The sequence below is a fragment of the Melanerpes formicivorus genome, unplaced genomic scaffold (assembly GCF_026170545.1).
Source record: "Melanerpes formicivorus ecotype bairdi unplaced genomic scaffold, bMelFor1.0.p_v2 SCAF_68, whole genome shotgun sequence".
NCBI lineage: Eukaryota > Metazoa > Chordata > Aves > Piciformes > Picidae > Melanerpes > Melanerpes formicivorus.
The window spans coordinates 3,484,203-3,509,636 of record NW_027142420.1 but is presented as its reverse complement, the minus strand read 5'-3'; the positions used below and the strand labels follow the sequence as shown (position 1 = coordinate 3,509,636).

At 46.6% G+C, this 25,434-nt stretch overlaps 1 protein-coding gene across 1 annotated transcript in view; it reads right to left on the bottom strand.

Moving 5' to 3' along the window:
* Nucleotides 1-25,434, bottom strand: part of DPH6 (diphthamine biosynthesis 6) — a 224,724-nt gene that overhangs the window by 30,043 nt on the left and 169,247 nt on the right. Inside the window, exon 14 of the mRNA XM_068162922.1 lies at nucleotides 12,728-13,130. Within this exon, the coding sequence (XP_068019023.1) occupies nucleotides 12,728-13,130 (403 nt within the window). The remainder of the gene's footprint in view (nucleotides 1-12,727; nucleotides 13,131-25,434) is intronic.

Here is a 25,434-nt window from a genome sequence, read left to right as displayed (position 1 = left end):
CCTGGGGGTGTTCAAAGCCAGGTTGGATGAGGCCTTTCAGCAGCAGAGTCTAGTTGAAAGGTGTCCCTGCCCATGGCAGGGAGTTTGCTTTAATAGCCTCCCCATGGCAGGGAGGTTGGAGTAGATGATCTCTAAAGCCCCTTCCAACCTAGGCCATTCTGTGATTCTCCTTCCCACATCCAAAAGAGAGATGTCTTAGACTACAGAGAAAAGGCAAGGGCAGAAGAAAACAAAATTGTCAGTGGTATAGAAAGGCATTTCCATAGTCTTGACTCTGAGCAGCAAGCAATCCTTCTGTCCATGCTATACCTGGGTTTCAGGGAGGTAGCCTCGTTGGCTTCCATTATCCTTATGTGCTGGAGCATGTCCAGAGAAGGGCCATGAGGCTGGAGAACCTCTGCTGTCAGGACAGACTGAGGGAGTTTGGGCTGGTCAGTCTGAAGAAGAGAAGGCGCCAAGGAGACCTTGTTGTGGTCTTCCAGTATCTGAAGGGGGCTACAGGAAAGCTGGGGAGGGACTTTTGAGGGTGTCAGGAGGGGACAGGACTGGGGGGAATGGAGCAAACCTAGAAGTGGGGAGATTCAGCTTGGATGTTAGGAAGAAGTTCTTCCCCATGAGGGTGGTGAGAGACTGGCATAGGTTGCCCAGGGAGGTGGTGGAAGCCTCATCCCTGGAGGTGTTTGCAGCCAGGCTGGATGTGGCTCTGAGCAACCTGCTGTAGTGTGAGGAGTCCCTGCCCATGGCAGGGGGGTTGGAACTGGCTGATCCTTGAGGTGCCTTCCAACCCTGATAATTCTATGGTTCTATGATTCCATGATACAGAGAAAAGGTAAGGTCTAGGCTGTTAAAGCAAACTCTACCCACAGCATTATCTTCTGCATTTGTGGTTTGAATCAAGGCATTATTTCCATTGCTTTCTTAGCCTCAAATCTCGATAAGGAATGAATCCATGCCAAAAGAAAACAAGAAAGATTTATCAGTATCCAAGCAAATGGCCAAACCTGTTGGGTAACCTCAGACTGTTCAGATGCATTGCTGAATTTGATACCAGACCTACTGAGCCTTCTCTTCTCCAGGCTGGACAAGCCCAGATCCCTCAGCCTGTCCTCATAGCAGAGGTGTAATAAAGAGGGCAGCATATGTGACGTTATCTCCAATGCATTTGCAGCCTACAATGATTTTAAGATTAGTAGGCTTCCTAAATCAGAGAGAGTCCAACAGAGGGCTATGAGGGTGATGAAGGGACTGGAGCAGGAACCCTGTGAGAAGAAACTGAGAGCCCTGCAGCTTTTTAGTCTGGCAAAGACTGAGAGGGGACTTAATAAATGTTTATCAATATCTGAGGGCTGAGTGTCAAGAGGGAGGGGACAGGCTCTGCTCACTTGTACCCCGTGACAGGACAAGGGGCAATGGATAGAAACTCCAGCACAGGAGGCTCCACCTCAACACAAGGAGGAACTTCTTCACTGTGAGGGTTACAGAGCACCGGAGCAGGCTGCCCAGGCTCTGGAGCACTGGAGCAGGCTGTGGAGTCTCCTCTAGAGACCTTCAAGCCCCATCTGGATGTGTTCTGTGTGACCTGTGCTGGATTCTATGGTCCTGCTCTGGCAGGGGGTTGGACTCAATGATCTTTGGAGGTCCCTTCCAACCCCTAACATCCTGTGAACTTTACTGTTTTAAACACCACAACAGTGTTGGGAGGCCTTTTTTTATCCTTTGCTTATAAACAGAGCCTTAATATAGAGAGGGGTTTGTACAAATGCTGCAGAGGGCTCTAGAAATCTCAGTTCTTTCCATTTGTATTGATTGAGTATTGGTGCCAACATGTTGGCATGTTGAAGCAGTCTCAGGGGAAAACTTCCTATGTAATTGCAAACCATAATCTGGGATGTGTCCTCAAAAGAATAAGTTAGTCACAAGTGGTTTCTGGATAGACAGATCATATATGCCTCACATATTAAACACCAGATGATCCAACTTTGGCAATGATTGGATGCCTGATGTCATTGTTTTAAGATGCTTTTAGAGTGGTTCTCTGTCAATAAGGCACTGAGCAAAGTCTCTCACAATTAATTTTGACATCTTGCTGTGATGTTTGCACTTTGTGCAGTCTGTTTCCTGACAGGTCCACTCTGCCCTAAAAGTCACTGCATGGAAATGTTCAACAGGCAAATGACAATGCCAGGGCAAACAATGAAGCTGGCTGAGAGCTCAGGAGCACTTCCAGATCATGTGGAAAGGCAGCTTGGTGGCATAAAGTAACCTACAAATTGATGCTAGATTTTAGTGGCAGATACTTCATCAATGACCTGGCTGAGGGCACAGAGTGCGCTGTCAGCAAGTTTGCTGAGGACACCAAGCTGGGTGGAATGGCTGGCACAGCAGAAGGTTGTGCTGCCATTCAGCCAGACTTGGGCAGGCTGAGAGCTGGGCAGGGAGAAATGTGATGAAGTTCAACAAGGGCAAGGGTAGAGTCTTGCACCTGGGAAGGAACAGCTCCATGCACCAGGATAGGTTGGGGATGGACCTGCTGGAGAGCAGTGAAGGGGAAAGGGACCTGGGGGTCCTGGTGGATGGAAGGATGACCATGAGCCAGCAATGTGCTCTTGTGGCCAGGAAGGCCAATGCCATTCTGGGGTGGATTAGAAGGGATGTGACTAGTAGGCTGGGAGAGGTTCTCCTCCCTCCTCTACTCTGCACTGGTGAGGCTGCATCTGGAATATTGTGTCCAGTTCTGGGCCCCTCAGTTCAAGAGAGACAGTGAGCTGCTTGAGAGAGTCCAGCACAGAGCCATGAGGATGATGAAGGGAGTGGAACATCTTCCATACGAGGAGAGCCTGAGGGAGCTGAGGGCTCTTGAGCTTGGAGGAGACTGAGAGGTGACCTCATCAATGCTTGTAAAGATGTGCAGGGTGAGTGCCCAGAGGCTGGAGCCAGGCTCTGCTGGGTGATGCCCAATGACAGCACAAGGGGCAGTGGTGGAAGCTGAGGCAGAGGAAGTTCCATGGAAACAGGAGGAAGAATTATTTCCCTGTGAGGGTGACAGAGCCCTGGAACAGGCTGCCCAGGGGGGTTGTGGAGTCTCCCCCTCTGGAGATATTCAAAACCCACTTGGATGTGTTCCTGTGTGACCTGCTCTGGGTGACCCTGCTCTGGCAGGGGGGTTGGACTGGATGAGCTTTTGAGGTCCCTTCCAGCCACTGAAATTCTGTGATTCTGTGATATTCTGAAAGAAATCTGAAGCTGTAGCTTTAAGACAGCCTTAGCCATATATTGCTGGGGTTGTGTATCAAGGACAAAAGCTGCATCCTCTAGATCAGACTTGGGCCAAACAATTAAAGAATTTGTTTCCATTTAAAGGCCAAGATTTTCATGCATGACTGCTCAAAGCAGAACCTTTAGATGTCACAGACTGCCCACTCTGACTAAGGATGAGTTCTGCCTTTGCTGTCTGGCCTTGGCTTTGAGTGGTTGAATCCAGCATCTGTGCACTTAATATATGGATTTCCCATCCTAAATGAGAGAAGGCCACAGCCCCATGGTAGGCTCTCATATATTTTAAGCTGCCTCACAGGCACAAAACACTTTCCCATGCAAATGGAGTCAAGAGGCAACACAACTACTAAATCAATTTTTCCATGTCTTTGACAGCAGACAAAGATTCTCACCTCTGGGTGAGATGTGGAGTGTGGCCAGCAGGGCAGGAGAGGGATTCTGCCTTTTTACTCTGCTGAGACCCTGCCTCAAATACTGCATCCAGTTCTGCTGTCCCCAGCATAAGGAGGAGGCAGAGCTGTTGGAATGAGTCCAGAGGAGGCCACAAGGATGATCCAAGGGCAGCAACACCTCTGCAATGAGGACAGGCTGAGGGAGCTGGGGGTGTTCAGCTTAGAGAAGGCTCTGGGGTGACCTTAGGGCTGCTTTCCTATACCTGAAGGGATCCTACAGGAAGGCTGCAGAGGGACTTTACATCAGGGTGTCCAGAGACAGGACAAGAGTGACAGGTTTGAAGCTGACTTTACATCAGGGTGTCCAGAGACAGGACAAGAGTGACAGGTTTGAAGCTGAGGTAGAGCAGAGCCAGACTGGAGCTGAGCAAGTTGTTCTTCAGTACAAGGGTGGTGAGACTCTGGAATAGGTTGCCCAGGGAGGCTGTGGATGCCCTCTCTCTCTCTGGAGGTGTCCAAGGCCAGGCTGGATGAGGCCTGGAGCAGCTGAGTCTAGTTGAGAGGTGTCCCTGCCCATGGTGGGGAGCTTGGAGTAGATGATCTCTGAGGCCCCTTCCAACCTAAGCCATTCTGTGATTCTATGATGCTCTGCTAAAAGTAGGACTACAGTGACTTGCAGTAGAGACAGTATCAGCACAGCCTTGAAAGCTGACAGGAAAAGCTCAACATTTCTGCATGTTCTTAGTCATTTGATACAGAAGTTCTCCTGACTGCATAGTTTAGGTAGAAATAGCAAGACTGCAAAGCCATGTCTGTGGCTGAAGACCAAATTCAGCTACTTTTACCCTTCTCAAATGTCATTTCATGCATCACAGCAGTATTTCCTAGTTGCTTATGCACATTATAATCTGATTGATTTCCCTAAGTACTAATTTAACTTTTTTAAGCAGCAGCAGTGTAGGTTCCCTGCTTCAAGTATTAGACTTGGAAAATATTTTGCTTCCTCAACAAGAAACACAGACACACAAAAAACAAAGTGGAAATTAAAGCTTCAGGTTGGCAACTGCTCTCACCTTCTCCATGTGGCCTACAGGATCACAGGCTCACAGGATGCCAGGGATTGGAAGGCACCCAAAGAGAGCACTGAGTCCAACCCCCCTGCCAGAGCAGGACCATACAATCTAGCTCAGGTCACAGAGGAACACATCCAGGTGGGTTTTGAATATCTCCAGAGAAGGAGACTCCACAACCCCCCTGGGCAGCCTGCTCCAGGGCTCTGGCACTCTCACAGGGAAAAAATGTTTCCTCCTGTTTCCATGGCACTTCCTCTGCCTCAGCTTCCACCACTGCCCCTTGTGCTGTCATTGGGCATCACCCAGCAGAGCCTGGCTCCAGCCTCTGGGCACTCCCCCTGCACATCTTTCTCAACATGAATGAGGTCACCTCTCAGTCTCCTCCTCTTCAAGCTCAAGAGCCCTCAGCTCCCTCAGGCTCTCTTCATAAGGAAGATGTTCTGTTCCCTTCATCATTTTTGTGGCTCTGCAGTGGACTCTCTCAAGCAGTTCCCTGAGGCCCTTCTTGAACTGAGGGGCTCAGTACTGGGCACAATATTCCAGATGTGGCCTCACCAGGGCAGAGTAGAGGAGGAGGGGGACTTCCCTTGACCACACCCCTTCTGATGCACCCCAGAATGACATTGGCCTTCATGGCCAGAAGAGCACATTGCTGGCCCATGGTCCAGACACAGCCCCATTTCAGGCAAGGTTTTCTCCAGCCCATTTGAACTCCACTTGACCCATATCAGAAACATTTTTTAACCTGTAGTGCCACTGAGACTTGCTAAACACATCAGTCCTGAGAGGCCTTTTAGCTCTAAGCATCTACAGATTACAGCCACATGTAAAACTAATTATACATTCATGTCAATGGTGCTATCAGACTGCCTCTCCATTCCTGTTCTCTTCTGCCTTTTTTATTTCCCCACTTCATTTCTTTCCCCCCCTCCTGTAGTATTAAAAAGGGGTTATGTAATGTGATGTTCTGGTGAATGCAGGACCTTTTCTACTCCCTGATAAATATTCCCAAACATTTTGCATACATCCAGTGAACAAGGCTTGTGAAACCATAATGGGCTCACTCCTGAGCATTCAGCTTGCCCCTGCTGGAGCATAAGCTAGTCAGCTGGATGGCACAGCAAATCATCCTGACACATTGATATTAATGCATATTTAAATGAGGACAAGAAAGAAATAGCCAAATTTATGTTAAAGACTTCTAAAGGCTTCACAGCCTCTTACTAAGCATATATGTCAGCTTAAGCTAATCCCCCTGCTTCCAGCACGTTCTGTGCTCCCAGCGTGGCGCCCCTAATGCTCTCACATGTTAGGAGGGATTGCCTCTGAGAAGTTCCCCAGCACTGCTGCACTTTGTTCAATGCAACTTCACATTTGGTCTGAGGATGACAGAAAGCTATCTGTCTGGCATTTGCATCACAAACCCTGAGCCTCTCTTGACAGCAGTAACACAGCTTGCTACAATATGCAGAACCTGTCTCGTTCAACATCTTTGTGGGTGCCATGGACAGTGGCATTGAGTGCACCCTCAGCAGGTTTGCTGATGACACCAAGCTGTGTGGTGCAGCAGACAGGCTGGAGGGAAGGGAGGCCATCCAGAGGGACCTGGACAGGCTGGAGAGGTGAGCCCATGACAGCCTCATGAGGTTCAACAAGAGCAAGTGCAGGGTCCTGCATGTGGGTCGAGGCAATCCCAGGCACAAATCCAGGCTGGGCAGATCTGAAGGGGGCTCCAGGAAGGCTGGGGAGGGACTGCTCAGGATCTCAGGTAGTGATAGGACTAGGGGGAATGGAATGAAGCTGGAGGTGGGGAGATTGAGGCTGGAGGTGAGGAGGAAGTTCTTCCCCATGAGAGTGGTGAAGCCCTGGAATGGGTTGTCCAGGGAGGTGGTTGGGGCCCTGTCCCTGGAGGTGTTTAAGCCCAGGCTGGATGAGGCTCTGGCCAGCCTGATCTAGTGTGGGGTGTCCCTGCCCATGGCAGGGGGGTTGGAACTAGATGATCCTTGTGGTCCCTTCCAACCCTGACTGATACTATGATACTATGATATGCACATTCCTCCTCCTCATCTTCATCAGCTGCACACAACTTCATCTGATTTATTTGGATAGCTTTACAGAAATGATTATTTTATTTATGGGGTGTTTTTGGTCACCAAAAAACCCACTCAGCTGATCAGAGAACCATTTGAAAGGATCTGTGGCAGTGTTCCCTCCTTTGACTCTGATGATTGGAAATTCTCATCTGGGACAAAATGACCTTTATGTCCTTCCTAGGCCTGGCTAGAGGAGACATTCAATTGCATTTCAAGGTCTTACACAAATGATGGAAGATTAGCTTAAATAATTGTACTTTGGTTTTGGTCACCAAACCCCCACTCATTTAATCAGAGAATCATAGAATTGTCAGGGTTTAGAAGGGACCTCAAGGATCATCCAGTTCCAACCCCCCTGCCATGGCCAGGGACACCTCACACTACCTCAGGATGCTCACAGCCACATCCAGCCTGGTCTTCAAAACCTCCAGGGATGAGGCTTCCACCACCTCCCTGGGCAGCCTGTTTCGGTGTCTCACCACCCTCATGGGGAAGAACTTCTTCCTAACAGCCAATTTGAATCTACTCACTTCTAGTTTTGTTCCATTACCCCCAGTCCTATCATTAGGACATTATCATGTCCTGTCAAGGACATTGAGACACTTGAAGGTGTCCAGAGAAGGGCAACAAGGCTGGGGAGAGGCCTTGAGCACAGCCCTGTAAGGCGAGGCTGAGGGAGCTGGGGTTGTTTAGCCTGGAGAAGAGGAGGCTCAGGGGAGACCTCATTGCCCTCTACAACTACCTGAAAGGTGGTGGTAGCCAGGAAGGGGTTGGTCTCTTCTCCCAGGCAACCAGAACCAGAACAAGAGGACACAGTCTCAAGCTGTGCTAGGGGAGGTTTAGACTCGAGGTGAGGAGAAAGTTCTTCACCGAGAGAGTCATTCACCATTGGAATGTGCTGCCCAGGGAGGTGGTGGAGTCACCATCCCTGGAGGTGTTCAAGAGGGGACTGGATGTGGCACTTGGTGCCATGGTTTAGTCATGAGGTCTGTGGTGACAGGTTGGACTCGATGATCCTCGAGGTCTCTTCCAACCTTAGTGACACTGTGAGACTGTGATATTACCTGACACTCTAAATGAAGTCCATAAGGCCATGGGCAGCCTGGGCTGCACCCAAAGCAGCCTGGCCAGCAGATCCAAAGAGGTGATCCTGCCACTTTGCTGTGCTCTGTGAGTTTCTGATTGTGAATCAGAAACAGTGTATGTAACAGTCTTGTATCAGGTTGAAAGTATCAATAAAGTACTCTTCAGGAACAACTCTTTTGAGAAATTATTTTCATATATAGAGACTTCTCCTTCCCTTTACATCTACCTCCTGGAAACAGTTCTGAACTAGAAGGTACTTTTAAATTCTTCATCAATGAATCAGTGATAGTGGTAATTTTAATGTAGTCTTGACATTCTACAGATGTTCAAGAATGGATTTCTTAGCAGTGGAGGTAATGATAAAATTGCTCTAATGACAGGAATTATGATGAGAGTGCAGAGATATGAACACAACCAGAAGGATGTGTGACAATCACCAACAGATCTTCCAAGTGCCAGGTTCTGCACATTGGCCACAACAACCCCATGCAGTGCTACAGGCTGGGGTCAGGGTGGCTGGAGAGCAGCCAGGCAGAGAGGGACCTGGGGGTACTGGTTGATGGTAGGATGAACATGAGCCTGCAGTGTGCCCAGGCAGCCAAGAGGGCCAATGGCATCCTGGCCTGCATCAGGAAGAGTGTGGCCAGCAGGAGCAGGGAGGTCATTCTGCCCCTGTACACTGCACTGGTTAGGCCACACCTCGAGTCCTGTGTCCAGTTCTGGGCCCCTCAGTTTAGGAAGGAGGTTGACTTGCTGGAGCGAGTCCAGAGAAGGGCAACGAAGTTGGTGAGGGGCTTGGAATACAAGTTCTGTGAGTAGAGGCTGAGGGAGCTGGGGTTGCTTAGCCTGGAGAGGAGGAGGCTCGGGGTGACCTTATTGCTCTCTACAACTACCTGAAGGGAGGTTGTAGCCAGGCAGAGGTTGGTCTCTTCTCCCAGGCAGCCAGTACCAGAATAAGAGGACACAGTCTCAGGCTGTGCCAGGGGAGGTTTAGGCTGGATGTTAGCAAGAAGTTCTATACAGAGAGAGTGATTGCCTATTGGAATGGGCTGCCCGGGGAGGTGGTGGAGTCACCATCACTGAAGATGTTCAGGAGGAGACTTGCTGGGGTGCTTGGTGCCATGGGTTAGCTGTTTGGGTGGGTTGGATTGGTTGATGGGTTGGACATGATGATCTTGAAGGTCTCTTCCAACCTGGTCTGGTCTGGTCTATTCCATTCCATTCCATTCCATTCCATTCCATTCCATTCCATTCCATTCCATTCCATTCCATTCCATTCCATTCCATTCCATTCCATTCCATTCCTGTGCCATTGGTAGTATAACATCGAATCACAGAATGGGTTGGAAGGGACCTTCAGAGGTTATCTAGTCCAACACCCCTGCAGTCAGCAGGAACACCCTCCACTAGATCAGGTTGCTCAGAGCCTTCTCCACTCTCTCCTTGCATATCTCCAGGGATGGAGCCTCAACTACTTCCCTGGGCAACCTGTTCCAGTGTTCCAGCACCCTCATGGTGCAGAACCTGCTCCTCACATCCAATCTAAACCTCCTCTTCTCTCATTCCAAACCATTCATGAAGTGAATCAGATCCAATCTTCCTGCACACAATTTAGGCATTCTATTGAGCATTACAGCACTTAGTAAAGGAAATTAAATGTATTTGGAAGTGAATTATTCTGTGGCCTGAGAAACATCAGAAAGAGAGCAGGCAACATGGTAACGTTCATCCTGTGCCAGGGACATGTTTTATCAGGTTTCCTTTCTAGCTCTTAAACAAGATGGGAGTAAAAACAACAACATTCTGTCAGACTATATGTTCACTCCTTGCTTCCTGGATTAAATATGCTTATTCTATGCCACATTTTTATAGCTTTCAATTCCTGTGCTTTAAATCTATTAAACAATGTCAAGTTGAATCTGCTTCAAAAACTGCTGCAGGTTAAGGGGAGGGAGAAAAAAATGGGACAGTGGAGTCTTTGAGGGCTAACATTTATGTCAGCTAATTAATATGGATCAGTTGTGGTCTGCAAGGACTTTTAAAGTGCATGCTTGTTTGAGGTAAATATAGACTGAGGATCTGATTTTGTCCCTTGCTCAAATTGATAACCAAGCTCTGCCTGATTTCAATAGCAGTATGGTCTACCAGTTTTGTAGGTCTGACAGATGAAATAAGCTTTTGTGCTTTTGCATGTTCTTAGCTGTCCCAAATTGAGCACAGCCCAGAAGACAGATGTACAACAGAAGAAATTAATTAGAGCTGAAACCTTATTTTGTTCTGCATTCTCTTGGTGAGGGAATGAGATCTGGGGAAAAAATAAGCATTGAGGGAAAAAGCAGGAAATTTGTTTGGTTAGCAAGTTCTGCTTACATTAAAGAGAGCAGAGCAGGGTTACTGGCTGGACTTGGTGATCCTGAGGGTCTTTTCCAGCCTGAATGTTTCTATGCTTCTGGGAAAATGGTAAGAAATCAGCCTAGGCTCAAAACCAGGCACCCTCAGATCTGGAGGATTCATTCCCTTGTTCTAAAGCATGAATATTTCATTGTTTCTTCTGAAAAGAGTGCCTGGTAGCACCCAGAATTTGGTTATTTGAATGGAGTCCTAAATCATGACAAAAGTGAGCTATCAAATGGAGAGCTGCTCAAAGACTTCAGTGCAAGGGATTTGTTCTCCAGCTTGACCCTGAAGTAACTGCAGTTCTCAGCAACTGCTCTTGCATGGAATTGCAGAACAACTCACACCAGAGCAAGACTCTCTACTCCAACCTTCTGCTCAAAGTCAGGTCAGCTGTGAGGTGAGCACAAGTAACACAGAGATTTACCCTGCTTGGACTTCAAAATGTACAGGAATAAAACATTCCTGTCTGAGAAACGTTTGGTAACCAGAAAAGCAACAAACATATCTAAATCATAGAATGATTTGGGTTGGAAGGGACCTCCAAAGGTCATCTAGTCCAAGCTTCTCTGCAGTCAGCAGGGACATCCACAACTAAATGAGGTCGCCCAGAGCTGCATCAAGCCTGACCTTGAACCTCATGAGGCTCAACAAGACCAAGTGCAAGGTCCTGCAGCTGGGTCAGGGCAATCCCAACCACTGATATAGGCTGGGCAGGGACTGGCTTGAGAGCAGCCCTGAAGAAAAGGATCTGGGGATGCTGGTGGAGGAGAAGCTCAACATGAGCCAGCAGTGAGCACCTGCAGCCCAGAGAACCAATCACAACCTGGGCTGCGTCAAGAGAAGCACAGCCAGCAGGGTGAAGGGAGGTGATTCTCCCCCTCTACTCTGCTCTGGTGAGACTCCACCTGGAGTACTGCATCCAGTTCTGAAGCCCCTAGTACAGGAAGGACCTGGAGGTGCTGGAAGGTGTCTAGAGAAGGGCCATGAGGATGAGCAGAGAGCTGGAGCTGCTCTGATGTGAGGACAGACTGAGGGAGTTGGGGCTGTTCAGTCTGGAGAAGAGAAGGCTTCCAGGAGAACCAACTGTGGCCTTCCAGTATCTGAAGGGGGCTACAAGAAAGCTGGGGAGGGACTTTTTCAGGTGTCAGGGAGTGATAGGACGGGGGGGGTGAGTGGAGCAAAACTAGAAATGGGTAGATTGAGATTGGATGTTAGGAAGAAGTTCTTCCCCATGAGGGTTGTTAGAGACTGGCACAGGTTGCCCAAGGAGGTGGTGGAAGCCTCATCCCTGGAGGTTTTTGCAGTCAGGCTGGATGTGGCTGTGAGCAACCTGCTGTAGTGTGAGGTGTCCCTGCCCATGGCAGGGGGCTTGGAACTGGATGGTCCTTGAGGACCCTTCTGTGATTCTATGATCTCCAAAGAAGGGGCCTCAACCACCTTACTGGGAAAACTGTTCCCATGTTCTACTGCCCTGATGGTAAAGAACTTGTTCCTAACATCCAACCTAAATCTCCTCTTCTCTAGCTTGAAACCATTGCTTCTCTTCCTACCTCTACAGGCCAGAAACATTTAGGATGGAAAAATCCTTTAAGATCATCAAGTCCAGCATGGCCAAGTCCACCACTAAACCATGTCCCTCAGCACCACATCTACGTGTCTTTTAAACACCTCCTGTGATGGAGACTCAAAACCAGCCTTGGGAAGCACGTTCCAATGCTTGACAACCCTTTGTGGTGCAGCATTTCACCTAATACTCAATGTGAAACTCCTCTGGGTGCAACATGAGGCTGTTTCTTCTTGTGTCATCACTTCACAGGATCACAGGATCAGAGGATGTCAGGGGTTGGAAGGGACCTCTGAAGATCATCGAGTCCAACCCCCCCTGCCAGAGCAGGACCATAGAATCCAGCAGAGGATGTCTGGAAACTTTTATTTCTAGGCCATTTCTTTTCTTTTTGTAGAGTATTTTTTCCCTGTCCTTTCTAGGAGGGATAGAGCCTAGCTTTATACTTCTTAGTTGTCTTTGAGGAGGTCTAACCACAATTTTGATGCTTTTTGACATTATGGATCAATGTTCAGCTCCTTCTTTTTGCTGTTCTAGGACCCTTCATTGCCTTTCTTCAGATATGCTCCAGCACCTCAATCTCTTTCTTGTAGTTAGAGGCCCAAAACTGAGGCTGGAATTTGAGGTGTGGCCTGACCAGTGCTGAGTACAGGGGGACAGTCACTTGTCTCGCCCTGCTTGCCACGCTGTTGCTAACATAGGCCAGGATGCTGTTGGCCTTCTTGGACACCTATCTTTGAAAGGCACTTCTAAAATGTCTCCTTCCACTGAAACCTTATGTAGAAGTAAGCAAAAATTACCTTACACTTAGTAGTCACACCTGAATTCTGTCATCATGTGTCTTACCTGTCTGTAGTGCTCCAGCATCAAAGACATCCTCCTTGAAGAAAGCTCTAAGAGACAACGGACTGGCACCGCAGTCTGCTGAGAGGTTCTCAACAGCTTGTCTAAAGACAGCAACTAAGTCATGAAGAAGTCCATCTAAATCAGGCTGAGAAGTGGGTGGTGAAATGAAGCTGAGCTGTACAGAGACTGCTGCACAAGATGCAGAGCTAGACTCCACAGACTCACACTCGATTTGGAAGCCCCCTGACGACATCCTCGTGGCGAAGTGTTTTCTTTGGAGCGGCTCATCGGCTGCCGCGATGACGTGCCATTCGATGGCAGCAGCTCTGGGGAGCTGAGGAACCACGACCACAGCAAGCAATCCAGGGGCAGGCACATCATGACCCATCTCTGAATGGTCAGCCTAGAAGATAAACACATGGTTGTGCGTGTTACAGAGCTGGTGGGAATTAATGTTGCTCACATTTAACTGAAATACTCCAAAGAAAGATGTGCAGTGCAGGTATCTCGTGGAGACTTTTCCCTCTACAGCCTCCTTCTTCACAATACTCCTCCGGAATATTGTGTCCAGTTCTGGGCCCTTCAGTTCAAGAAGGACCTCAGGGAACTGCTTGAAAGAGTCCAGCACAGAGCCAGGAAGATGATGGTGTGGAACATCATCCTTATGAGGAGAGCCTGAGGGAGCTGGGGCTCTTTAGCTTGGAGAAGAAGAGCCTGAGGGGTGACCTCATTCATGTTGATAAAGCTGTAAAGGGCGAGTGCCAAGAGGACAGAACCAATGACAGGACAAGGGGCAATGGGTCAAAGTTTAGGCATAGGAAGTTCCATGGAAACAGGAGGAAACATTTTGTCACTATGAGGGTGACAGAACCCTGGAAGAGGCTGCTCAGGAGGGTTGTGGAGTTTCCCTCTCTGGGGTGATTCAAATCCTGCCTGGATGCGTTCCTGTGTGACCTGGTACAGGTGATTCTGCTCTGGGTGATCCTGCTCTGGCAGGGAGGTTAGACTGGATGATCTTTCGAGGTCCCTTCCAGCCCCTAACACTCTGATCCTTACTGAAAAGTCCTCTTGAGCAATCATGAATTTGTCTGAGAGCTTAAATCTGCTCTCAAACTGTCACTTTGCCTACACCCTTTTGGAAAATGCTGAACATCATTTCTTTTGCACTGCTTCTGCACTAAAAATAGGCTTTCTGCACAGTCACATTTCTTCAGACCAATGGTCTTTGTAAAAGCTGAAGTGCTGAAAGATACTGGAATACTGCATCCAATTCTGTGCTCCCCAGTTCAGGACAGACAAGGAAGTACTGGACAGAGTCCAGCAGAGAGCCACTACAATGTTTAAAGGACTGGAACCTCTACCATATGAGGAAAGCCTGAGAGAGGTGGGGCTGTTTAGTCTGGAGGAGACCAATGTGGGGATCTCATTAATGCACAGAAGTATCTAAAGGGCAAGTATCAGGAGGATGGAGTTGGATTCTTCTCTGTGGTGTCCAGTGATAAGCCAAGGAGCAATGGGCACAAACTGGAACACAGGAGGTTCCATGTAACATGAGGGAAAAATTCTTCACTTTGAGAGTGGCAGAGCACTGGAACAGGCTGCCAAGAGAGGTTGTGGAGTTTCCTTCTCTGGAGACATTCAAAACCCTGTTGGATGTGTTCCTGTGTGATTTGCTCTGGGTGATCCCACCCTAGATCATTTTCAGAGGTCTCTTCCTACCCCTCCCATTCTGTGATTCTGTCATACTGTTCAGATACAGCAAAGACATTGTTCAGACAGTTCTGAACAGCAGAAGGATCTTGAGCAAGGCCTGTTAGAAGGTAAAATGTGTTTTCTTAATAACAGAGCTCATTTACAAAGTATATTCAAATTGTTTTCATATCAGCCAGCACATCTCATTAGCTAACTTGGTAACCTAACTCTGAGTAACGGAGTTCTTTGCCTTCTGATGGTGTTAAGTAAGTGGGACAAGCTTTCTGCTTTGCAAAAACATTGGCGGAATGGAATGGAATGGAATGGAATGGAATGGAATGGAATGGAATGGAATGGAATAGAATAGAATAGACCAGACCAGACCAGGTTGGAAGAGACCTTCAAGACCATTGTGTCCAACCTATCATCCAACACCACCCAACCAACTAAGCCATGCAACCAAGCACCCTATCAAGTCTCCTCCTGAAATTGCACTGCAGTACGTTAATAGGTATAGGAAGTGAATAATGTGGCCAGCAGGAGCAGGGAGGTCATTCTGCCCTGGACTCAGCACTGGTTAGGCCACACCTTGAGTCCTGTGTCCAGTTCTGGGCCCCTCAGTTTAGGAAAGATGTTGAGTTGCTGGAATGTGTCCAGAGAAGGGCAACAAAGCTGGGGAGGGGTTTGGAGCACAGCCCTAAGAGGTTTGTTGCCCTTCTCTGGACACCTTCCAGCAACTCAACATCTTTCTTGAACTGAGGAGTCCAGAACTGGACACAGCACTTAAGGTGTGGCCTAACCAGTGCTGAGCACAGGGCAGAATGACCTCCCTGCTCCTGCTGGCCACATTATTCCTGATACAGGCCAGGACTTATATTAGTGATTTGCATAATCTTCTTTGTGTGCAGGGATTACAATGTGCCCAGAGAAGGGCAACAAGGCTGGGGAGAGGCCTTGAGCACAGCCCTATGAGGAGAGGCTGAGGGAGCTGGGGTTGTTTAGCCTGGAGAAGAGGAGGCTCAGGGGTGACCTCATTGCCCTCTACAACTACCTGAAAGGAGGTTGTAGCCAGGAAGGGGTTGGTCTCTTCTCCCAGGCAAGCAGCACCAGAACAAGAGGACACAGTCTCAAGCTGTGCCAGGAGAGGTTTAGGCTGGAGGCGAGGAGAAAGTTCTTCACAGAGAGAGCCATTCATCATTGGAATGTGCTGCCCAGGGAGGTGGTGGAGTCACCATCTTTGGAGGTGTTCAAGAGGGGATTGGATGTGGCACTTGATGCCATGGTCTAGTCATGAGGTCTGTGTTGACAGGTTGGACTCGATGATCCTCGAGGTCTCTTCCAACCTTAGTGATACTGTGATATATACATATATATGTATATACACACACATATATACACACACACATATATATATGCTTACACCACCATATATGTTCTGGGAATCCTGTGAGAATAGTGCCCATTGCCTGCCCTCTGAAAGCAAAAAGCCCTGAGAAGGCAGAGTTGTCATTTTGCCCGCAGTCGATAAAGCCAGAGAGCTCCCAGTACCTTCAATTCACCAGCTCGATTTTCATCCACTCCCTCTCAACTTGGAGAGGAAGGAATAATGACAGGTTGCAGGCACTTCATTGCAAAATCCCCTCACAGAACTTATTGACAAGCATTTTTTTTTGCACAGAATCCCTTTGCTGCCTTGACCCTCCTGAGCTGTTTACATGAAAAATGCACTCACGTCTATATTAACGACGGCGAAGCCTAATTCCATCCCAAACACATAGCAATTGCTTTAGCATTTCTGGGCTTGATATGGGAACAAAAATAGGGATAATTTGTCTCAAATTGCAGTCACTTCAGTCATAATAAAATCTCACTGAACAGTGTTTGCTTTCAGTACTTTCATTAGGCTGGCCAGGGCTGTTATTAAGGCACCACCACATAAATGTTATATTAGCACTTAACAGGAGGAGCACGGCATTCTCCTCTAGGAGATGAATTCTAACCTTGTCAATATAATTCTGCTCTGAGTGCTGTAAAACAGTTTGAAAAGATGAAATGCTGGAGCTTTGCACTGAGGAGGAAAGAAGGAAAAAAAAACCAGTGAAAAAAAGTCATGTTCATCCAGGCTTAAAGGCCACTGTGCTGGCCCAAGGTGCTGAGGTACTGTTTAGAGGGGAAAAAACCACCCAAAACCAGGTCTAAGGAAGCTCTCTCAGGTCACATCAAGCACTAAGACAAACTTTTCTACTTCCCTGTACTTGTCTGAGGTTGTTAAATCAATTACTCACTATTTCTGCTTGCCTTCAGCTGCCATTTAGAATACGAAGGACTACAGGAAAATTAAGGCCAGGAGAAAGCACATCTCCAAATTTAAACAAATGAGAATCATCCTGTGTGAAAGACTATCTCAGGGTGCACCTGTGCAGGACCACAGCACTCATAACCTTTAACTTCAGAGCCTGCACAAAGCACAAGTGATGCAGCTACTGGGGACTAATAATCTTTCCCCAGCTGCTACAGAAGCTGACAGAAAGACTTCTAACAATGACCTCCCCTGGCTTCCTTTCAGAGAAAGTGCTGACATTTTGGGTTGTACATGGATGCTGCATTTATGCATTACCTTTCAGAAACTCACAACTGTCTCATAAAGAGCTGAATATCTTTGTGATAGCCTGTCGAGTAAATGAGAACGAAGAGAGAAGGTCTCGCTCAGAAATTCTACTGAGATGATGCTGGAACAATAGAAGTTAAGCATTTAGAGTGGAAAAAAAGGAAGAGGAATATGTTATGATTAAGTTGTTTTTCACAATTGATTCTCCTCTCCCATCATGGAGATTCAGAGTGTCTGGCAGACAGCTGTGGCAGCATGAAGACAAATCTGTTTTTAAGGGTCCTTTTCTAAGAGCACTGTTGTAGACTCTTCTGTAAAGGAGCACATCTTCTGGCCTACTGCATCTGGCTCTGGAGCCCTTAACACGGGAAGGACTGGGTGTCAGGAACATGCTCTTTACCAGGAGGGTGGTGGAACACTGGAACAGGTTGCCCAGAGAGATAGTTGAGGCCCCATCCCTGGAGATATTCAAGGTCAGGTTGGACAAGGCTCTGGGCAACCTGGAGGATGTCCCTGCTGACTGCAGGTGGGTTTGACTAGATGACCTTTGGAGGTCCCTTCCAAACCCAACCCATTCTACAGTTAAAGCAAAGCTCTTTCCTGACCTGCTGTGTGCATGGTGCTTTCCTGAGCTTTGTACAGTCTCAAGCTGTGCCAGGGAAGGTTTAAGCTGGATGTTAGGAAGAAGTTCTTCACAGAAAGAGTGATTTGCCATTGGAATGTGCTGCCCAGGGAGGTGGTGGAGGTGAAGGTGTTTAGGAGGAGACTGGATGGGGCACTTAGTGCCATAGTTTATTTCATTAGATGGTATTGGGTGATAGGTTGGACTTGATGATCTTGAAGGTGTTTTCCAACCTGGTTAATTCTAATTCTAATTCTAATTCTAATTCAGAAGTCACCACACCAAGTCCATGCATTTTGGATGCCTCAGCTCTCAGAAAAGATTCTCTCCATTTTCACTGCACACAGTCAGACAAGCTACAGAACACTCTCACACTAACCACTGCCTAATGCACTCCCAGCAGCACTGCAGAGCAAACCTGAACCCAGTGCAATGACCACAGCTGAATGAGAAGTGATGGGCGTGAAGGGTCAGGGGCTGACTTACACAAATTGTTGTTTTAAAAGCACTCATCTTAAAAAAGAATTAATGCTGTGGGGGTTATTTTAATTAAAAAATAAAATACCTATTAAATCACACAGTATCACAGTATCACCAAGGTTGGAAGAGACCTCAAAGATTATGGAGTCCAACCTGTCACCACAGACCTCATGACTAGACCATGGCACCAAGTGCCACATCCAATCTCCTCTTGAACACCTCCAGGGATGGTGACTCCACCACCTCCCTGGGCAGCACATTTCAATGACAAATGACTCTCTCAGTGAAGAACTTTCTCCTCACCTCCAGCCTAAACTTCCCCTGGCACAGCCTGAGACTGTGTCCTCTTGTTCTGGTGCTGGTTGCCTGGGAGAAGAGACCAACCCCTGCCCGGCTACAACCACCTTTCAGGTAGTTGTAGAGGGCAATGAGGTCACCCCTGAGCCTCCTCTTCTCCAGGCTAAACAACGCCAGCTCCCTCAGCCTCTCTTCATAGGGATGTGTTCAAGGCCTCTCCCCAGCCTTGTTGCCCTTCTCTGGACACGCTCAAGTGTTTTGATGTCCTTCTTAAACTGAGGAGCCCAGAACTGGACACAGGACTCAAGGTGTGGCCTAACCAATGCAGAGTCCAGGGGCACTATGACTTCCCTGTTCCTGCTGGCCACACTATTCCTAATGCAGGCCAGGATGCCCTTGGCCCTCTTGGCCACCTGGGCACACTGCTGGCTCATATTCAGGCAGCTGTCAATCAGCACCCCCAGGTTCCTTACTGTTTGGGAGCTCTCAGCCACTCTGACCCTAGCCTGTAGCTCTGCATGGGGCTGCCGTGGCCACAGTGCAGCCCCTGGCACTTGGACTTGTTGAATGCCATCCCATTGGACTCTGCCCATCTGTCCAGTCGGTCGAGGTCCCTCTGCAGAGCGCTTGTCCCCTCTAACTGACCAACATCTGCTCCTAACTTGGATGTAAATAATAGATAAATAATAATTTAAAATATCTATTAAAGCCATGTAAATAATAGGTAAATAATAGCTAAATGAAATAATAGAATAGAATAGAATAGAATAGAATAGAATAGAATAGAATAGAATGAATAGAATAGAATAAATACCTTAAAATATCTATTAAATCAATGTAAATAACAGATAAATAATATCTAAATGTAATAATAATCTAAAATATCTATTAAATCTATCTAAATAATAGGTAGATTATATCTAAATGTAATAATGCTTTAAAATATCTATTAAATCAATGTAAATAACAGATAAATAATATCTAAATGTAATAATAATCTAAAATATCTATTAAATCTAAATAATATCTAAATGTAATAATGCTTTAAAATATCTATTAAATCTAAATAATGTCTAAATGTAATAATGCTTTAAAATATCTATTAAATCTAAATAATATCTAAATGTAATAATAATCCTAAATATCTATTAAATCTATCTAAATAATGTATAAATGTAATAATAATTGAAAATATCTATTAAATAAATGTAAATAATATATTAAAATGTCTACATTTAATAATAATTTAAAAGAGCTATTAAGTCTATCTAAATAAGATCTAAATTTGATCATAATTTAAGCCACATCTAAAATCTAATCTAGTTAAAAATCTCTATTTAACCTATTAAAGGCCAGGGAAGACACAGGAATGAGAAGGCTAAACCCATACTCAATTTGTTGTCCATGCATTTAACTATTTTCTTCCACTGACCTGGAGAAGATGCACATTTCAGCATCCCTTTCAAAGGAGAAATACTCTGTTTTGTTTGTTATGTGAGCGAGGGCCAGGGCCTACCTACCTCACAGCTGAATAGGGAATCAGGCTATAAGAGACAGAGATGAATGCATAATTGTTATCTCTGCAAAGAATTGACTTGGGGAACAAAAAAGAAAGCTACTGTGATGTTGCTTTTAGAAGCTGAGTTTATGCAACCCTTCTATGGCATGCATTATTACAGCATTACAGCAGCAAGATTAATGTGCCTTTAAATAATACATTTAACATCTCTTTTACCCTGCCTGCCTGGAACGCACGGCGTCAAACTCCTGAGATCCAGTTTAAGCTCTGCCAGAGCCTCTCAACAATAGGTTTATGACTTTAATAAGCAAAGATTCCACTAGGAAAACTGAATCAGAATGAAAATGTCAGTTCTGGAAGAAAGTGAGATAGAAGCCATCCTTTTCAACATCCTAGTTCATCTAATAAATAGGCCACATGCATGCCTGGTGTAAGATGCCTGAATTCAAAGACTTGAGTACCACAGTGTTTGATAACAAGAAAATTGTTAAGAATATGATATTTGCAAAGCTTACAAAACAGTAGGAAATGTCTGACATGTAGTATTCCTTCCTAAAATAAAACAGACTGTTTGCTCCACGCCCAAAAAATACCTGACCACAAGGTGGGCAGACTAAAAATCACATCTGATAAACCTGAATGTTTAGCATTGGTTATATACTGAGAATAGAAAACAGGAGGTGGCCTTCAGAGATTTTAGAATAGCATAGGATAGGATAGGATAGGATAGGATAGGATAGGATAGGATAGGATAGGATAGGATAGGATAGGATAGGATAGGATAGGATAGGATAGGATAGGATAGGATAGGATAGGATAGACCAGACCAGACCAGACCAGACCAGACCAGACCAGACCAGGTTGGAAGAGACCTTCAAGATCATGGTGTCCAACCCATCAACCAATCCAACCCACCTAAACAACTAACCCATGGCACCAAGCACCCCAGCAAGTCTCCTCCTGAACACCTCCAATGATGGTGACTCCACCACCTCCCTGGGCAGCACATTCTAATGGGCTCTCTGTATAGAACTTCTTCCTAACATTCACCCTTTTGGTCCTCTCTGCTCCACAATGTGGGGGCCAAAGCTGACAGCAGTTCACAGAATGACAGAATCACCAAGGTTGGAAGAGACCTCAAAGATTTTCAAGTCCAACCTGTCACCTCAGACCTCATGACTAAACCATGACACCAAGTGCCAAATCCAGTCCCCTCTTGAACCCCTCCAGGGATGGTGACTCCACCACCACCCTGGGCAGCACATTCCAGTGGCTAACAACTCTCTCTGTGAAGAACTTTCTCCTCACCTCAAGCCTAAACTTCCCCTGGCACAGCTTGAGACTGTGTCATCTCATTCTGGTGCTGGTTGCTATAGAGAGGAGACCAACCCCTTCCTGGCTACAACAGTTACCGCTCTGTCAGGTAGAGACTATCTTGAGTCCTGTGTCCAGTTCTGGGCCTCTCAATTTAAGAAGGACATTGAGACACTTGAAGGTGTCCAGAGAAGGGCAACGAGGCTGAGGAGGGGTCTGGAGCACAGCCCTGTGAGGAGAGGCTGAGAATAGAATAGAATAGAATAGAATAGAATAGAATAGAATAGAATAGAATAGAATAGAATAGAATAGAATAGAATAGAATAGAATAGAATAGAATAGAATAGAATAGACCAGACCAGACCAGACCAGACCAGACCAGCTTGGAAGAGACCTTTAAGGAAGCTGGGGTTGCTTAGCCTGGAGAAGAGGAGGCAGAGCAGCTCCAGCCCTCTGCTCATCCTCACGACCCTTCTCTGGACACCTTCCAGCACCTCCAGCTCCTTCCTGTCCTAGGGGCTCCAGAACTGGACACAGTACTCCAGGTGGGGTCTCAGGAGAGCGGAGTAGAGGGGGAGAATCACCTCCTTCAACCTGTTGGCCATGCTTATCTTGCTGCAGCCCAGAATGTGATTGGCTTTCTGGGCTGCAAGTGCACACTGTTGGCTGATGTTGAGCTTCTCCTCCACCATATTGGTGGCTGTGATTAGGAACTGTCAAGGGGAAGGACTAAAAATGGATGATAATCAACTAAGTATGTCAGGAGAAACTACCACCAAAATTAACTAACATCACTCTCAGGGCCCAAATCCCACAATAGACCTAGTGTGAATTTGATTTTCTAAGTTGAGACAGCCTTTTGCTGCATAAAGAATATGTTTCAGTCTTTGCAGAATCAAAACTTGCATGAGAAATGGTCCCTGAATAGTGCTGCTGTTTGTGTCATGCTTCCCATAGGTTAGCTTTACCTTACAAACAGATTAGCAAATATGGGAACTCCTGAAAGCCAGGAAGAGTTCCTGGGAAATCAGATCAATAACTCTATCTGTTTTGTAGCTCACATCACTCAAGCATAATCATTTAGCAACTTGTTATTCTATCTTTAAGCATGATTGGCAACAGAGGCCAAGAAGCAGTACAAATATTCATCACTTCTGACAGCAAAAAGGCTCAGCTAAAATCGAAGACCTAACCTTACAAAGTCTCTTTGGATTATATTTAGTGCATAAGGAGATCATTCCCTTGTTAATTTTGTTCCTCTTTTCTATTATTGGATCCACTGGGTTTCAATCCTTTCCTTTCAGAAAGTGAGCAGCTCTGTGAGATGATCAAAATAAGAGCAATCAGTACCACATTAAGATGAAGGCACAGCTTTGAACGAGTCTCTAGGATAAATTGGAAAGGCTGAACCCTGTGCAGGAAGTCTGGCACAAGCAGGGTAAGACCTCTGCTTTCTGGGCTTACAGCTTTGCTTGAAAATGAAGCTCAACTACTGACTTAATAGGATAAACAGATGTACCCCACCTGGAGTACTGTGTCCAGCTCTGGAGACCTCAGCACAGGAAGGACATGACCCTGATGGAGTAGGGCCAGAGCAGGGCCACAAAAATGCTCAGGGGGCTGGAACACCTCTGCTATGAGGACAGGCTGAGGGAGCTGGGGGTGTTCAGCCTGGAGAAGAGAAGGCTCCAGGGAGACCTAATAGCAGCCTGCCAGTACCTGAAGTGGGCTCCAAGAAGGCTGCAGAAGGACTGTTTGCAAAGGCCTGCAGGGGCAATGGTTTGAAATGAGAGAAGAGCAGATTTAGGTTGGATGTTAGGAAAAAGTGAGGGTGGTAGAAGCCTGGAACAGGTTGCCCAAGGAGGTAGTCAAGACCCCATCCCTGGAGGTATTCAAGGTGAGGCTCAACAGGGCTCTGAGCAGCCTGATCTAGTTGAGGATGCTCCATCTTACTGCAGAGGGGGTTGGACTTGATGACCTTTGGGGGTCCCTTCCAACCCAGACTGTTCTATGATTCTATAAAGACAGACAGAAAATTCAAACTGGCCTGCTGACAGGAAGACACCCCCTTCTGCATGCACACTGATGGAGAAACCCTCCTCTTTAAGACTGGGACTTCAATATTTGCTTGCTTTATCATGTAAGCATGAACACTGTAAAAGCTCAGCTTTGATAGGCCTCTGGATTCAGGAGTTTTCAGCTACCCATTAAGTGTTACACATTTCAATCTCTCTTCAAAATGCATTTCATAATTGCACAATTATACCACCATCAGAGCAAGGGAAACATTCTTAAATGTTGGCTAATCAGTTATGGGAAGCATGTGGTGATAGGGAATGGAAAATGCACAATACCATCTCCCCTGCAATTTTAGATGGTTATAAGCTTCAGTTACAGCAGTGATTATTATTGTGGCCTTCCAGTATCTGAAGGGGGCTACAAGAAAGCTGGGGAGGGACTTCTGAGGGTGTCAGGGAGTGATAGGACTGGGGGGGGAATGGATCCAAGCTAGAGAAGGGGAGATTTAGATTAGATGTTAGGAAGAAGTTGTTCCCCATGAGGGTGGTGAGAGCCTGGCACAGGTTGCCCAGGGTGGGGGTGGAAGCCTTATCCCTGGAGGCTTTTAAGGCCAGGCTGGATGTGGCTGTGAGCAGCCTGCTGTAGTGTGAGGTGTCCCTGCCCATGGCAGGGGGATTTCAACTGGATGATCCTTGAGGTCCCTTCCAAATCCTGACTGATACTATGATACTACTAATTCTGTGACTGCAAGGAATCTGGACTGAGAATCTAAGCACAGAACTCCCAGCATGGCTCTCAAAAGCAGGGGGAAGTGCCTAAAAATTCAGAATTAGGCAATTAATATTAGCTTTAAAAATGGATCTGACTGCTTGGAGGAGAAGATGTCTCCTTGATACTGGGCCCTCAGGTTCTCATCCAGTGGCATAAAGCATTTCAAACTCTTACAGCCTGATATATTTTACAGAACACAGAATTAACCAGGTTGAAAAAGAACCTTTGAGATCATCCAGTCCAACCTATCACCCACCACCATCCAATCAATTAATCCACGGCACCAAGTGCTCTTTTTGAACACCTCCAGAGATGGTGACTCCACCACCTCCCTGGGCAGCACATTCCAATGGCCAGTCACTCTTTCTGTGAAGAATTTCTTCCTTTTAGTCTAAGTACACTCACAGGGTTCAAAAGAGGAATATCTGGGTGAAATGTAATGGTGTGTGATATACAGGTCAGGCTAAATGATCTAATGGTGCCTTCTGGCTGTACAAGCTACTCAGGCTATGAAATCTCTTTTACCCACTACTTACACTCAGTCTTTCCACCAGCGCTGCAGAGCCTGAACTCTGAAAACCCCACACTGAGAAGGCAAGCATCTCACTCATTATGGCCTTTAATATCCCTTGCTGATAGTGTTCAATTTTTAAACAGCCCCTACCTGTCGTGCTCCCTTTCATGTCCTCTCCCAGTTACAGATATCATTTCAGAAGCAAAATATCTAAACAGCCAGCATAATAAAAATGGAGCAGGGTAAAGCCTGTTAGCAGTAGGGAGCAGATGTAGCAAAACTCTGCCAGTTCCCCTACATTTCTCCCCCAGCAGGGACTTAGAGTCAAGCTGTGAGTTAGTTCAATACAATAATGCACGCTGCTGTTCCTCCAATTGCACCTTCCCACACCTCACCATTGTAGCAAAAATTCACTTTGATTTGGGATTTCTTCCTTCATAATCATACTAATATTGAAAGCACATCCTGCAGAGCTAAATGTAAATTCCAGCCCTGCCTGCTGGATGCTCAAAAGGGCAGGAGAATGCAAAATTGATAAGGGAATAATTACATCTTGGAAAAGCTGCTTTGTTTGCTTCAGAAACATTAACTGCCTCCCAACAAGCCAAAGGCTCCTGAGCCAAGAGATAACCACTTAATGGCTGAAGTTAATATTCCTTCAAACACCCCTTAAAACATACATCATTCAATCTATCAGTTACCATGGGACTAGGGGGAAAGGATTAGGACTAGGGGGAATGGAATAGGACTAGAGGGAATGGAATGAAGCTGGAGGTGGGGAGATTCAGCCTGGAAGTGAGGAGGAGGTTCTTCACCATGAGAGTGGTGAAGCACTGGAATGGGTTGTCCAGGGAGGTGGTTGGGGTCCCAT